At 33.1% G+C, this 15378-nt stretch overlaps 1 protein-coding gene across 1 annotated transcript; it reads left to right on the plus strand.

Moving 5' to 3' along the window:
• The first annotated feature begins 98 nt into the window (after nt 1-98).
• Nucleotides 99-13648, plus strand: Brca2 (BRCA2, DNA repair associated). Its single transcript, XM_053765890.2, has 9 exons — nt 99-509; nt 1406-5832; nt 6465-6636; nt 7553-7760; nt 8337-8446; nt 8930-9034; nt 10176-10353; nt 11055-11151; nt 12449-13648. The coding sequence occupies exons 1-9, from the start codon at nt 237-239 to the stop codon at nt 13515-13517; spliced, it is 6639 nt and encodes a 2212-aa protein (XP_053621865.1). The 5' UTR covers nt 99-236; the 3' UTR covers nt 13518-13648.
• The last annotated feature ends 1730 nt before the right edge of the window (nt 13649-15378 follow it).

Genomic DNA, 15378 nt, shown 5'->3' on the forward strand with positions numbered 1-15378 from the left:
TCTGAATAAATAATGATTATATATGATTTATAAAGGTAGGTACAACTACGGAAAAAAAAGGAGAAACTTTGACAGTGACAGCCGTCCATTTCCTGTCATTCATTCATTTGTATTTATTTTGTTTGTCTTTTTGAAAGAAAGTAAACCAACTTTGATTCCCGCTGAAATAATTTTCTGAATATTTCACGCAATGCACAAATTGTGATCAGTACTTTTGAAGGATTACACTAACTAAAATGCATAAGAACTCTGATTTAGTTGAAAAATTCGAGGAAATATTGGAACAGCAGAAGGCTAGAAGGTCTATAAGGCTCTATAATTCCAGTTACAATGAAAATAAGTCTTGTGTTCACAATGATTGCCCTAAGGATATCATTCGTCATATTTCCGCCCAAATAAAAGCCATACAGAATGCAGATTGTGTGGTGAAAAGTAAAAATGTTAACAAAGACCTGGCAAAATACAAAACGAAAAGCTTTTTACCTGTAAATTTGATACAGTCACCTGAGGTATGTAATTTTTTACATAGTTAAATAATAATTGACGAAATAGTCTCTTTATATGCTAGTGAATAGTAGTATTGTTAATATAAGATATATAAATAAGTATTTAAAGTAGTCAGTAATATTAGAGGTTAGCACGACATTTTAATATCGCATTATTTGTCTAGTAAATTAATTTCATAGTTTATTCTATACTAGCGGCCCATGCCGGCTTCCCTCGTGTAAAAATACAATAAATTGTAAACCTAAACATCTTTTGGTGAAAACTACAAGATAATCTGTGCAGTAGTTTTTGAGTTTTCGTGAACAGACCAACAGATGTAGCATAGGTTTGTTATAATATGTAAGAATGCATGGAATTTCATCATAATCTCAACAGAGGTTGAGGTGCTGCTGAAAGTACTACATATGCCTTATGGGGGGACATAGAGAAGCTCATTCCAATGTATTATACCTATTATGTAACCTGTGTTCACGAAATAAAAGAATTGAATTGAATCAAATTGAATTGAAAATCAAAATACAGACTAGAAGCCCAATTTGATGAGATTCATACAGCTGTTCAAACACTTCTCTAAAGGAGAAACAGCCACCAGCATTGACGATACAGGTGGGGCTGTCACAAAACTCGAGACTGTATCTATAATTAACTTCATTTTCCAAAAATTGCTGCCGTTAATTTAACCTGTAACACATCCTATGGGGTGTCACTACTAAGAAAATATGATTATGAAGAAGCAACTTGCTCAGAACCACTATAACCATTATCAATAATTTGCTTGGTGTTGAGATTTTTCATAATAGCTACTATGATATATGTATTAAGACATTAATTTCCATGTAAATTAACTTTTCCTTGTGGATATAATTTTATATACCTACGGCTAAAATTGTTTTTCTAGGTACGGCAGAAAAAGTCAGCTAAATTTGAAACACAATTTGTGTTAGATACACAATTAATGAGTGTTATAGAAGATGTGGAAGCTATGAATTCTCATAAAGGGATTACACAAGAATTTGAGACATCTTTTGATGATTCAAATATAGATAATGTAAATGACAAACTTAAACTACCTGAAAATATCATTGAAAGTAATTCAACTAATAAAGATAACGAGAATCCCTTAGAAAACTTAAATAATGATAGAAATTGTGGTATTGATGATAATATACAAAATGGCCATTCAGTACTTGTAACCCATGAGAATGATGTAAATATAATCAAAGATGATCTGTCTGTTAATAAAATATCATTAGATGATAATTGTACTGCTTTACTTGATGAGTGTATGCAAGTGGAACAGAATATAAATATACAAGACGTTTTTTCTGATGTAGATATAAGTCCTAGCCCCATTATTAAAATTAATAATGGAAACAAATCAACAAACACCTCTCCTTTAGTGTATAACCTTGATTTGTTTGAAAAGTTTGAAAAATTTGCTGTTCCTATTATTGAGGAGAACAATGACATAGACACAGTTAAACATTTAATCAATTCACAAATATTAGGTAGAGAATTGATTTTACAGACAGATTTTGAAACAGAACCAGAATTTAGAACAGAGGAAAAGCATAGTCCGATTCTGAAAATATCAAAAACACCAAAGTCAGGCATAGAAAAACAAGACTTTGCATCAAACAAGTTAGAAGCAACAGCTGTTGACTTTTTTGATGTTAATAAGAAAAACTACGGAAAAAAAAATAAACAAAGTCAGCAATATACAGACATGTATAAAGAACAGAAAAGAAGAATAACAACAATGAAGAATGAACAAGAAATTGATTCTAAAAATTTGGCAGATGAAATTCTATTTAGTAGTGATGAAGAACTTGATATAAACCCAACAGAACTAAAAGATTTACCATTCACATGTTCCTTAGAAACATCATTTTATGATCATTCAGATGTTCTTGAAACAAATATGTATGTGGGTTTTCAAACAGCTAGTAATAAGTCAATCCAAGTATCATCTGTCTCTTTCTCTAAGGCTAAAAGTTTTTTAGATGATGAAAAAGATATCAAAGTTTCTACTTTAAAAGACTTAGTGGAAAAATGTGATATGAACCCTAAATCAATATCTGATCCATGTCATGATGATAATTTCAAAAACACCGGTGGCACAGATGTTCATCTGAAAAAATCAGAAGATTTAGATTTCGATACGACAAGGGCTAGTGACACTGAATTAGTTGGATTTAAAACTGCCAATGGAAAACCCATAGATATATTGAATGAAAATATAGAAAAAGCGAAAACATTATTCAGTGATATTGACAAAAATGAACTTACTAAAGATTTATTTCAATTTAGCAGTAAATTTGATGGATTTAAAACTGCAAGTAATAAAAATATCAATTTATCTGAAAAAGCAATGTCAAGATGTAAAAGAGTTTTTCAAGACATAGATTTGGACAACGATTACTGTGACAAAAACTTGCCATCTGGAATTGAACCTTGTCATAAGAGAATAAAATACAGTTTAGAAAAAGATAAATGCAGGAATGTAGCTATTGAAAAAGAAGTACACGAAACAGATATTCCTAAAATAGACGAAGACATTTTACAGGAATTTGAAGATGAAATGTCCTTTAATGAAAATAAAAACTGTAACTTTGAAGGTTTCAAAACTGCAAGTAATAAGAGTATTAAAATTTCTGACATTGCTCTTTTAAAATCAAAGAAGATTTTTGATGATATCGACTTCCAAAATATGTCTGAAAAAAATGTGAGAACTGATTATGAAGCATCTTGTAAAGAAGATAACAACTTTACAAAACACCCTAATGTTGGCTTTAAAACAGCTAGCAATAAAATTATAAGCATTTCTGATGAAGCCCTTGCTAGAACGAAAAATGTATTTCAAGATATAGATATTTCCAATATTGATAGCATAAATAATAGTACCGATAACAAAAACAATCTATCAGAAGATCGTTACACAGGTTTTGTAGGTTTTAAAACTGCTAGCAACAAAGAGATTAAAGTTTCTGAAAGTGCTGTAGCAAAATCTAAAGATATATTTCAAGATATTGAAGTCTTTGAAATAAAAAACTCAATCCAAAATAAAAATGATAGCAACACTACTGTATTGAAAGATATTTATCAACCGTCAACAAGCAAAGAATGTTTTGTTGGTTTTAAAACTGCAAATAACAATAAAATATCTATATCTGAAGCAGCGTTGGCAAGAACGAAAAATATCTTTAAAGACTTAGACGATATACCAGATACTAGACAAAAGCGTGGTACAAAATTAATTCAAGATATGAGTGGGAACTTACATCAGAACTTTCAGTCATCTGATGCCATAAAATGTAATGTCAATTTAGAAATGGAGAATGAATTGAAAATTGAAGAAAACATTTATATCAATAACAAATTTACAGGATTTCAAACAGCTAGTAATAAACCAGTTAAAATTTCCAACAATGCTATCGTTAAAAGCAAAATTGTTTACCAAGGTATATTAAATGACATTTCAGTTGAAAATCTTGATGCTGATAACAATAAAGTACAAATACCACATGCCGTGTTGGCAACAGAGAAAAACATACTACAAGATTCAAATGAAGTGACAGAAACAATATCATTTCATGGTTTCCAAACGGCAAGTAATAAAAAAGTAAACATTTCGACTGAAGCATTAGCTAAAAGTAGAAAGATTTTTGATAATTTGGAAAAAGATAATGACGAATCAGACGAATCAAGAACTTTTAACACGAAACCTTTCAAAGGCTTTCAAACGGATAGCAATAAAGAAGTAAAAATTAATGCAGATGCATTAGCCAAAAGTAGAAAACTATTTAATGATATGGAGCTATCGATAGAAAACACTATCGATAAACCAGTAATAAGCAACTTTGATTTTGAATGTGAAAGTAAAGATAAAGTCACAAGTTTTGCCGGTTTTAAAACTGCTAGCAATAAAAATGTTAAAATATCAGGTGCAGCTTTGGAGAGAAGTAAAATGATATTTCAAGATATGGATATAATTGAAGATACTGAATTTAAAGTTGTGGATAATAGTACAAATCCAGTATTTGTAGGATTTCAGACAGCTAGTAACAAAGAAGTTACAGTATCAAAAGAAGCATTAGCTAAAAGCAAAAAGTTATTTGAAGAAGCACAAAAGGATGTTAATGTTGCACTGAATATAAAACCACAATTAAATAATAAAAATTATGTTGATGAAACTTCAAATTTTGGCGGATTTCAAACAGCTGGTAATAAAAAAGTTAAAATATCCGCTGAAGCTTTAACAAAAAGCCGAAAGACATTCCAAGATCTGAACTGTAAAGAAAATGAGTTCGATCTTTTAGAAAATAGCAAACAAACAGGTTTTAAGGGTTTTAAAACTGCAAGTGACAAGAACGTCGTGATTTCTGAAGATGCATTGAGTAGAGGAAGACAAGTACTTAACGACGTGACAAAAAATGAACGTAGAAAAGATGCCAGCTATCCGACTTTTAGTTTTAAAACTGCTAACAATAATAACATCGAAATATCTGAAGAAGTTTTATTAAATTCTAAAAAAATATTCATTAAATTTGATAAAAATGAAAACAAAAATCTCAATGTAGACACAAATATAAAATTAAATACACATGATTCTAATGTCGATAAAACTGAACATGATTACAACATAGATAGACTAATAGACACACAAGTAATAAAGAATTTCGATGAATCATTGAACACGGAAGATTTTAGATCACCAGAAAACAAATCAAAAAGATCTGGAAGTCCCATTCTGTCTTGTCCTAAAGCTAAAAAGCGTAAATTCACAACGCCATACAGAAAAGACAGCATACAACCAACACAAGAACATTTAATTAAAAAAATTGAAACATATGAAAATGATTATAAGAAAAACAAATTATATACATTGAAAGATTTAGAAAAACTTGAAAATAGTATGAATATATCTGAAATTACAACAGATTTAAATCTAGACAATATAAAAATAGACGATTTTGAGTTTACGGGCAAAAGAAATGATATATCCGATACAAAATTGTGTATAGACATGTTGAAAATGCAATTTATGAAAGTAGTCAATAAAAAAATACTCCCAGATGGATGGTTCGAGAACCATTACAAATTAATACTATGGAAATTGTTGAGTTACGAAATAAAATTTCCCAAAACTATGTCAGGGTTGTGTACAGCGAAAAATGTCTTGGCTCAACTGAAGTATAGATATTTTAGAGAATTGTACAATGCTGAAAGGCCGGCTTTGAGAAAAATCTTAGAGAGGGACGATGTTGCATCTAAACCATTGATTTTGTGTGTACAAGATGTTTATAATTATGGTAAAGAAAAAAGGTTAGTAATATTTTTTTTTTTTTTTTGCCAATTTCATTTGCCCTTATTAAATGTTTAAAATATCGTAATTATACATGGTTACTGGTGTCTAACGCATAACCTTCCAAAGGCGCATAAGCTACATAGAGACTAACATCTTTTGTTCTACGACTTTTGTCTAAACGTGATAAATACAAAAAGTTTCCTTTTTAATATCGTTTCCATAAAACGTTAACTCTATGTTCGATTCCGCTACATAACGCTACTGTACTGTCTCGCGTTGCTCGGCTATTACATAGAGTTAACATGTGTAGAATCACAAGATTGTATTTTTTTTTATGAAAAAAAAAAACTACGAATACCGAAAAGTCGTAGAATAAAAGTTGCTTGTTTTGATGTACCCAAGTAGTCTTTAGGAGGTTTTGCTTTTGATACCAGTAACCCTGTGTTTACCGTCTGTCAAGAAAGAAGAAAGCCTGTGAAGAAACTAAACGAGGGCGCTTGTCTCCTGTTCGCTGGCAACACTAGATGTTTATCAGCCAATCTTGACCATCCTATTTGGTATTGCAATAGCAAAATATATATATCATCAAAAAATCTGTTTTCTTCACTTTCTTTGTATACCTGAACTAATTAATATTTATTTATTTCAGTGGTGCCAACCAAACGGAGCTACTCTTGACAGACGGTTGGTACAGCATTAGGGCGTGTTTAGACAAGATGTTGGTGAAATACGTCAACGATGGTAAAATAAGAATTGGAACAAAAATCATCACAAACGGAGCTGAGTTGATGAATTGTGAGCAAGGAGTAGCGCCGTGGGAGGTGAGGCATAAAGTTATCCTACTAAATATTATAAATGCGAAAGTTTGTGGGGATGTGGAGGATGTGTGTATGTTTGTTACTGTTTCACGCGAAATCTACTGGACGGATTGTTATGAAATTTGGTACACGGGTAGAATATAACCTGGAGGAACACGTAGGGTACTTTTTATCCCGAAATCCCCACGAAAACGAAGCTCCGGGGCGCAGCTAGTTACCTATATATTAATAACTGATGATCGCGGCTTCGCTCGCAGCAAAAAGTAGCCTCTGCCACTCTCCAGCTCTCGACTTTCGCTGGTTTTTATTTGTGCTTTTTTAAAGAGTAATAACTATACCCCATTGCTCTGTCGTGCTCCGTTGCGACGACGCAGCACGTTGTGGCTCCCGTTGTTTTCTACAGGTTATGATTAAACTCTCAAAAATCTCGTAGTAAAAGGTTTTTCGTTTGGTTAATTATACTTTTTTCTCCTTTCATCAGCACTCGATCACAATCATAATATTTTTTTGACCATTTACTCTTATCGTGTACTTACATTGTTATATTACTAATAAAAAATGATACATACTTTTTGAAAAAAAATTGCAAGAAACAATAATGGTAAGCCGATCTGGCATGATAGGGACCAACACTGTTTGAATGAGTTTCTTTCGGCATTTCTTCTCAGCGGCGGTCGTGCCGAAATGCTAGTAGTTTGTAGCTTTGGTAAATATTATTTAATTTAGAATATGACGTGAAGAAGTGAATTTGATTCACGCACGCCGAAACTTCATATTTGTGTTCGTGTTTGTGTGTTGTGTCAAATAAGTTGTGTGTCGAGTCGACGGAGGTCAAAATGGCGGAACGCGACTGAGCAATAGGTAAATGGCTTTAGGTGAAAAACGGTCTATAACAAGAATTTTGGGGCTTCGCCTACAGGACACATCTTTAGTTCGCCTAAAGATATTCGGCAACTCAACGCGTCGCGCACGCTGGGATTCCCGCCTCGGTTACCATGGCGACGGCGCCATCTTGTCTCATCTGTCTGATGTCAAACCCGATGGCGGGAAAGTGGCGAAGCTACGGGTGGTCGTTACGAGGGTATATCCAGCGCTATATGTTGAGAAGTTTGAAGATGGCAGCACTGGTATGTTTGATTTTGGTATACATCGCTGGTTTTCCATTGCGGTAAATAAAAGCACTCGTACTCACTACGCAATATTCGACAGTGTGCAGCTGGCGTTATACTAGAAGCTCCGATCGCGGTTGGCTGTGTGACCTTGGGTCATTAAAGACAAGAATCAGACTTTAATTGACCGAGCGAGCGAAGCGGTCTAACATTCTACTTGGGGCAAAAATATATATTTTTGTATGTATATATGTTTGTTAATTTGTAACGCGATAACTTTCGAACCGTTAGAGATTCATGAAAGTTCAGATTTTGATGAAATTTCAAAGGTATTATATGTAGGGTCTGTCAATGGAATTTTTAAGTTCGTGGGGGGCATCAATATCGGTTCAGTAGTTTTTGAAATAATCACAATTTTGTAAAAACTAATCAAAAATTTCTTGTGTTCGTGAGGTCTAAGTTCGTGGCGAACAACGAGTGTTTAGTAAGATGTTTGGATATTTATTTCGTCATCACATTGTAGTGTGACGAAAAAACGATTGAGCCACAGTGACCCACTGTGAAAAATAAAAATACATTTTATTTTTGACACAGTGACCCGCTCAGAACGCTTAGAACATATTCACCAAATGAAGTATGAAGCAGAAAGACAGGCGCTCGTGGAGAAAGTATACGAAGAAGTGGAGAAAGAGATTTCTGATGTGGTAAGACAAATAAATAAATCAGTACAAAAAATAAAACGTTAGAAAAATTTTTGCACATTGAATAAATTTAGATAAAAATAAAATTAGGCGATAGAGTCACAGCAACAGAGTAAGAATTTGAAAAAAAAAACTGTCAGTTTGTCTGTATGTCCGTCTGTTTGTACACGCTATAATCTTCGGAAGTACTGGACGGATTTGAAACTTTTTTTGTTATTTTAATAATTGAAAAAAAAAAAAAAAAAACAAAAATTGTTCGACCCGCATTGTACGAAGCCGCGGGCATCAGCTAGTACTAACTAATATTGTAAATACGGAAGTAAGTTTGTTACATCTACGCTCTATCTACTCAATATTTTGCATGTAGTTTGAAGTGTGGAGAAGGACATAGGGTACCTTTCATGCCGGAGAAATACTTAGCTGTTCCCGTGGGAAATATACGCGGTCGAAGTCAAGTCGGTAAAAGCTAGTTTTCAATATTTTCAGGAATCGCCAGATACGGAAGATTTTGATGTTGGCAAGCGTTCGCTAGACAGCGGTTCTCAAATAGCGAGGATGTTGAAAATTAGCAAGGAACCATCACAGTTTATGGTAAATAAATAACTAAATAAATATTTAGGACAAATCACACAGATTGTGCTAGCCCCAAAGTAAGTTCTAAACTTGTGTCATGGGATACTAACTCAACGATACTATATTTTTTAACGAATACATATATAGATAAACATCCAAGACCCGGGCCAATCAGAAAAAGATCATTTTCCATCATGACCCGACCGGGGTTCGAACCCGGGACCTCTCGGTTCAGAGGCAAGAACTTTACCACTGCGCCACCGAGGTCGTCAAGTAATAGGATAGTCTGAAATGCTAGTAGTAGCTTTGGTGAATATTATTTAACTAGCGGCCCCACCCCGACTTCGTTCGTGTAAAACCATAATTAAAAAGACAAAGACTAAAGATTATTTATTTGCAAAAACATGAGTTTACATTTTGTTACAATGTGGTGTTAAAAGAAAAACTTAATCCTACATGTTTCACCGTCCACGGGTATGCAAATTTAAATGGAGAGCTATGCTATCATCCCACTAAACAAAATCCTTAAGGTTTCGTCTGTCTCTGTGCTAAATTTGATCAATATCGGCCCAATAGTTTTTGAGTTTATTCATTACATATAAAAATATAAATCTTTTCTCTTTATATATATTAGTATAGATTTAGAATATGACGTGAAAAAGTGTCTGCGAAGGCCTAATTTCTAAAAAAAGGATTTGATTTTTGATATCACTTCACTACATAGTCTAAAAAGTCTTTTCACGCTGTCTGAATTCTTCTTTCTCTTTCTCACTATCTATTTAAAATATCCTACGTCTAATCATAATCAAAAAAAGTTTTAAAGATCTAAGCATACATGCGGGCGGGATGCGACTTTGTTTTATACTATGTAATGATAAAGTTTGTTATATATTATATGTTATATTGTTCCTTTACTTGTGGAGTAAATAAAGATTTTATTATTTTTATGTTTCTCCATTTAAATTCACGGCACTAAGTCCGGTCCTTTGAGAGGCTTGCGTGGGGATGGATTCATCACGTAGAGGCTCTTTGGAGAGTTTTGATGTTGTGTGTGGATCTCCTGCCAAACCCCGCGGATATACCAGTGAAATATATTATTTTTATTATATAATAGATAAATCTTTAATAATGATTAAAGATTTATCTATCTATTTTGTAGGCGAACCTGACAGACTCACAAAAGCGCCTCCTCGAAGCCTATACATCATCAAAGAGGGACAGGATATTGCAGGATATACAAGACAAGATTCGTAGTAGAGTGTCAACGGTCGGCAGGAGTGTGGTGCCGCTGGTGAAGGTCAGGGTCGCTGGGCTCCGCAGCGGGGGGGCTCATAAAGGTATGACTGGAGGTGGCTGTGACGCCGCGATACCCAGTATTTTTATATATAAGTATTAGCAAGTAAAATTGAATCATGAAGATTCACAGACATAGAGCACATACAGTTTTATTATATGTGTTGTCTTACAATGTTTTTTTTTCTAATAATATATAAAAGTACATAATGTACATAGTCAAAAGGTATATCAAAACAGGTTATGATTGTGATCAGAGTGCTGATTATATTATATATATATATAATATAATCATCACTCGGATTCGATTCGATCGAATTTTGTGTTGACTAGCATGCAGGTGTTTTAGATGCTATGTCTGTTAATCTGTATGTGTCTATATATAAATGAATAAATGTGTTTGGTTCGCTGCGTCTCACTGCGAATCGACTCGATGGATTGTGAGATGTTGATAACGAAAGTCGCAAGTACGGACACAGATGGCGCTAGTGGATCGTGAAGTCTACTCACAGAATTGATAACAAAAAGAATTTTAGTTGGTTGTTCTTCTTTATATTTCTTTTAGTATAAGTGTGTGTCTGTCTAAGTTTATTTAATATGTGGATTTTATTATTGTTTGAATAATCTATAAGTGACACCTAAAAGTGCTGACGCTAGTGAGTTGCTATTTTTGTTATTGCATTTATCTGTTTAGCCGATAATCTTCCATTCAAATAAAATAAAATTACCTATATTTTATTTTCAGCTCTGCTGTCGATATGGAAGCCCAACGATGCTGTATCTGAACTAATCACAGAGGGCGCTTCAATCGAGATTCTAAATGTCGTTCCCACAGCTATAAGGTGAGATATAATTGTATTTGACGAGCTCGGTGGCGCAGTGGTAAAGTGCTTGCCTCTGAACCGCGAGGTCCCGGGTTCGAGCCCCGGTCGGGTCATGATGGAAAATGATCTTTTTCTGATTGGCCCGGGTCTTGGATGTTTATCTATATATGTATTTGTTATAAAATATAGTATCGTTGAGTTAGTATCCCATAACACAAGTCTCGAACTTACTTTGGGGCTAGCTCAATCTGTGTGATTTGTCCTAATATATATTTATATATTTATTTATGTATGTGATACTGGCATATATTTCGTTTGGTTAATTGCATTTTACGTCTCTACGGTATACTTTTTGACTATGTACTTTGATAATTATTAGAAAAAAAAATTGCAAGAAACAATAATGGTAAGCCGATCTGGCATGATAGGGACCAACACTGTTTGAATGAGTTTCTTTCGGCATTTCTTCTCATCAGTGGTCGTTCCGAAATGCCAGTAGTTTGTAGTTTGAGAAATTACTATTTAATATAAAAATTTAAGTGAAAAAGCGCATGTGAAGGTCTAATTTCTGAATAAATGATTCTAATTTGAATTTGAATTCAAAAGTTCTTTATTAAAAATTACAAACTTCCCATTATGGTTTATTTAATGATGTTGCAAAACATATATTCAATATTCTTTATTTAATAATATACTTTAATCACTTACATATTACTAACACAATGGATTCATATTGTCCGAAAATAAATATTTTAATTTAATTAATTTATTTATATTGACGTCAAAAAATGTTTAAAACTAAGTCTACCGCCGGCTTCCAAAGCGCAGGTGAAGAAGAAGAAGCGGCGCAACAAACGACACCGCAGCCTTTTCTCCAAGGACGTCAATTAACAAATGTAGGTCTTGTATATATATATGTATATATATATTTATCGGCACTCGATGTCAGTCATGCTTTTTTGTATTTTATTTTGATATACCACTTTGTTATACTGATAGAAAAAGCAATATGTAAGAAAGTAAATGTTAATCCTGGCATGATAGGGACCAACACTGTTCATGAGTTCTTTCGGTATTCCTTCTCGGCAGGCTTGGTCGTTCCGAAATGCCAGTAGTTTGTAGCTTTTAGAAAAATACAATGCAATTTAAAATATTAACTTGACTTTTAAGCTTTGACTTTGATTTGAAATCGGTTAACGCGTGGAAGTTTCGAAATTTCAATACTCTTAAATAATAATATTAAAATGAAACAAAAAAAAATCTACGTAATTTTATGTTCTGTATTTTTTGCTTATGCAGTTATTTATATTTTCAGATATTCAGAACTCCAATTATCAGCAGGCAGACAAACATTATTCAAACAAGTAAACATTAAAACACAAGAATACATACAACCATACATAAAATCGTTATGTCGAACTTGCTATCTCATTAAAGACATTGTCAAAAATCCAAATATGACAACCGATTACAACGAAATCGATACCATCGGTATGGTCATCCAAATCGAACCATCGCATAGCGATTTCAAATCGATTGACCAATTTCAAAACGTCTACCTGACAGACGAAGAGAAGAATATTGTTTGCGTAAATTTCTGGGGCGGAATTAAAAAGTTCGGCTTCGAGAATGTCTTAGATACGGGGCAAATAGTAGCTTGTGTTAATTTACAGAAAAGAGCTGGCAACACTAGGAAAAATATTCCCCAATACCGCGCGACGGAGTTCACGTATTTCACTAAAACACCTAAAAGTGTTGACGCTAGGAAATTAATTGATGAATTGTCCAAGAAAGTATTGAAAAATGAAGATTTTATTGACAACTGTTTGGTTGTGAAAAATAATTTGTTGAAAAATGTTTCCAATGAAAAGATTTCTCCATATAGGTTTCATAATCATGATTTAACGAAAAATAAAGTTTATATCGAATCTCCTTTGGCTAGAATTAAAAATGACGAGTTCAGTTTGTCCGGTCTAGATTTTGAGTCTACTTTTAAACAAACAGAGCCGCAAGAATTGTCCCCAAAGTCGTTATTAAGGAAAAAAAGAATTAACGAACGAATATCAAAATTGGAAATGTACGGCGAACCACCGCCTCTGAGCCCAATAAACATAATAAACAAATCTAAAAACGCTACGAAATCTTTCAAAAGCCCCCTTTTGAATTCCTGTGTTGCCACAACTCCAGTTGCCAGTGAAAAAATGTTACCCGAAAATATGGGACATGAATTAAGTTGTAGTCCAGTGTTCTCAGTGCATAGGTCTTTGAAAAAAGCTGTTAATCCAGTTAAATTAAATTTTAATAATGTTGCCATAGATGAAAATGATAGTGTTGATCATTTCGCGGAAGATTTTGATCCTAGTCCGCCTTTAAGTTTAGATTAAAATGTATACACAAAAAAGACAAAAGTATAACTTTTTTTTAATGGATATTGTTTTATGTTTCAAAGAGCCTGTAGAGAAAGTGAAGAAATTTTTTTTCTTCTGTTGGTTGGCAACTCTAAGACCAATCAATCTTAACCATTCTATTTGTCAAAAATACGATTTCTCCACTTTCTTGACAGATTGCAAGTGTCGTCAGTTATTGTTGGTACCTAAAATCTTTAACTTAAAATAAAACTTGTATTTTGACTATTCGAAATAAGTGTTTTTTATTGTTACCTAAGTGTCAAAAATAAAACTTGTATTTTGACTATTCGAAATAAGTGTTTTTTATTGTTACCTAAGTGTCAAAAATAAAACTTGTATTTTGACTATTCGAAATAAGTGTTTTTGATTGTTACCTAAGTGTCAATTATTATTGTTATTAAGATTTTATAATGTTTCTTTGTAAATATGTAAAATATAAAAGTTAAATCATTTTTTTTGTGTTTTTGTTTAGTTTTGTCCTTATCCCACTTTACAGTATTTGACATTGAAAGCACGAGACAAAACATATTGTGTTATATAAATAAAATAAAAAATATGTTTTATATTTTTATGAATAAAAGGATAGATTTTTAATAACATGCATGTCCTACTGCTGCGCATTCCCACTCTTATTCCTTTACCCATGAATGAAAGACAAAACTGGGATGGATAATATTACGGCCTGATTCACACGCAATCGAAGTTCAACTTCATCGGTTTTGTCCATTTACTCCTAAAGCACTGTTTCTGCATTTACAAAAAATCGTTGCAAAATTTCGAGCGTATACGCACCGATCGATTGAACATTTTCGTTTGTAAGTTTCAATGTTTTGTGTCTGTGGTAAATTTGCTTTGAAAAAATGAGAAAACAAAAATTCAGAAAATAGAAAATTTATGAAGTCACAGATATAAAAACATTACATTGATGGAGTGAACTTTGATTGCGTGAGAATCTGGCCCCAGGGCACTGATGATAATAAAAACTGAGGAAGCATTGGCAAGAAACCAAAGAAAACAATATGTTCAGCAACCTGATAAAAAAATTTTACGCACATTACTTTTGCAGCGTTAAACACGTGCTCCTAGTCGTAAAATACGTGAATTAAAAGGCGGAATCATGCTAGTATGTTTATAAACGTTGTGTTATATACATTTACAAAACACTTTACATTCGGGCATTTCTTATCACGACCACGCCTATATCAAACTCATGTTTATCACTAGTCTACAAGTATTATTATATAATTAGGTATCATTATCATTTGTTATCGAACTTCTATCAGTCAGTGTCACGGTCGTATAGGTTTGTGGTTCCCGCTCTAGGTTATGCTGACCATGCTGAGACTACTGCGATTGGGGAATAAGAAGTCCTCTCCGAAGGCTATCTCAGAGGGTTGATGCTAATGCTAGGAAACCTGTTGTAAAATCAGAACCGAATTTTCAAACTAAAGTTTTATGTTTTACGCGGACTCTTGGAGCGTCACACACAGCCGAGAATAAATAAATAAATAAAAAAGTTCTTTATTTCTCACTGATTACATCAAAATAAATATAAAACTGGAAATTATCATAGATTTAAATACAAAATGCTCTATACATTTCGTTCGTACGTGTTAGCTGAGATAGAATTAGGTAATCCTAGAGCATGTATATTTATATAATAAGTAGATGATAAAAAAGTAAATGGAAAGTAAATAATAAAACTAGGTACCTACATAATAAAAATCTATGGTGTTTCTGAGATATGCATCAATGAAAAAGGAATATGCAATGAATGAAAAAGGCATCACTTGGTGGATGACGGCCCCAGTGGCAGATTCCTGTTCATGTTCGCACT

This window comes from Plodia interpunctella, chromosome 28 (assembly GCF_027563975.2).
Source record: "Plodia interpunctella isolate USDA-ARS_2022_Savannah chromosome 28, ilPloInte3.2, whole genome shotgun sequence".
Lineage (NCBI taxonomy): Eukaryota > Metazoa > Arthropoda > Insecta > Lepidoptera > Pyralidae > Plodia > Plodia interpunctella.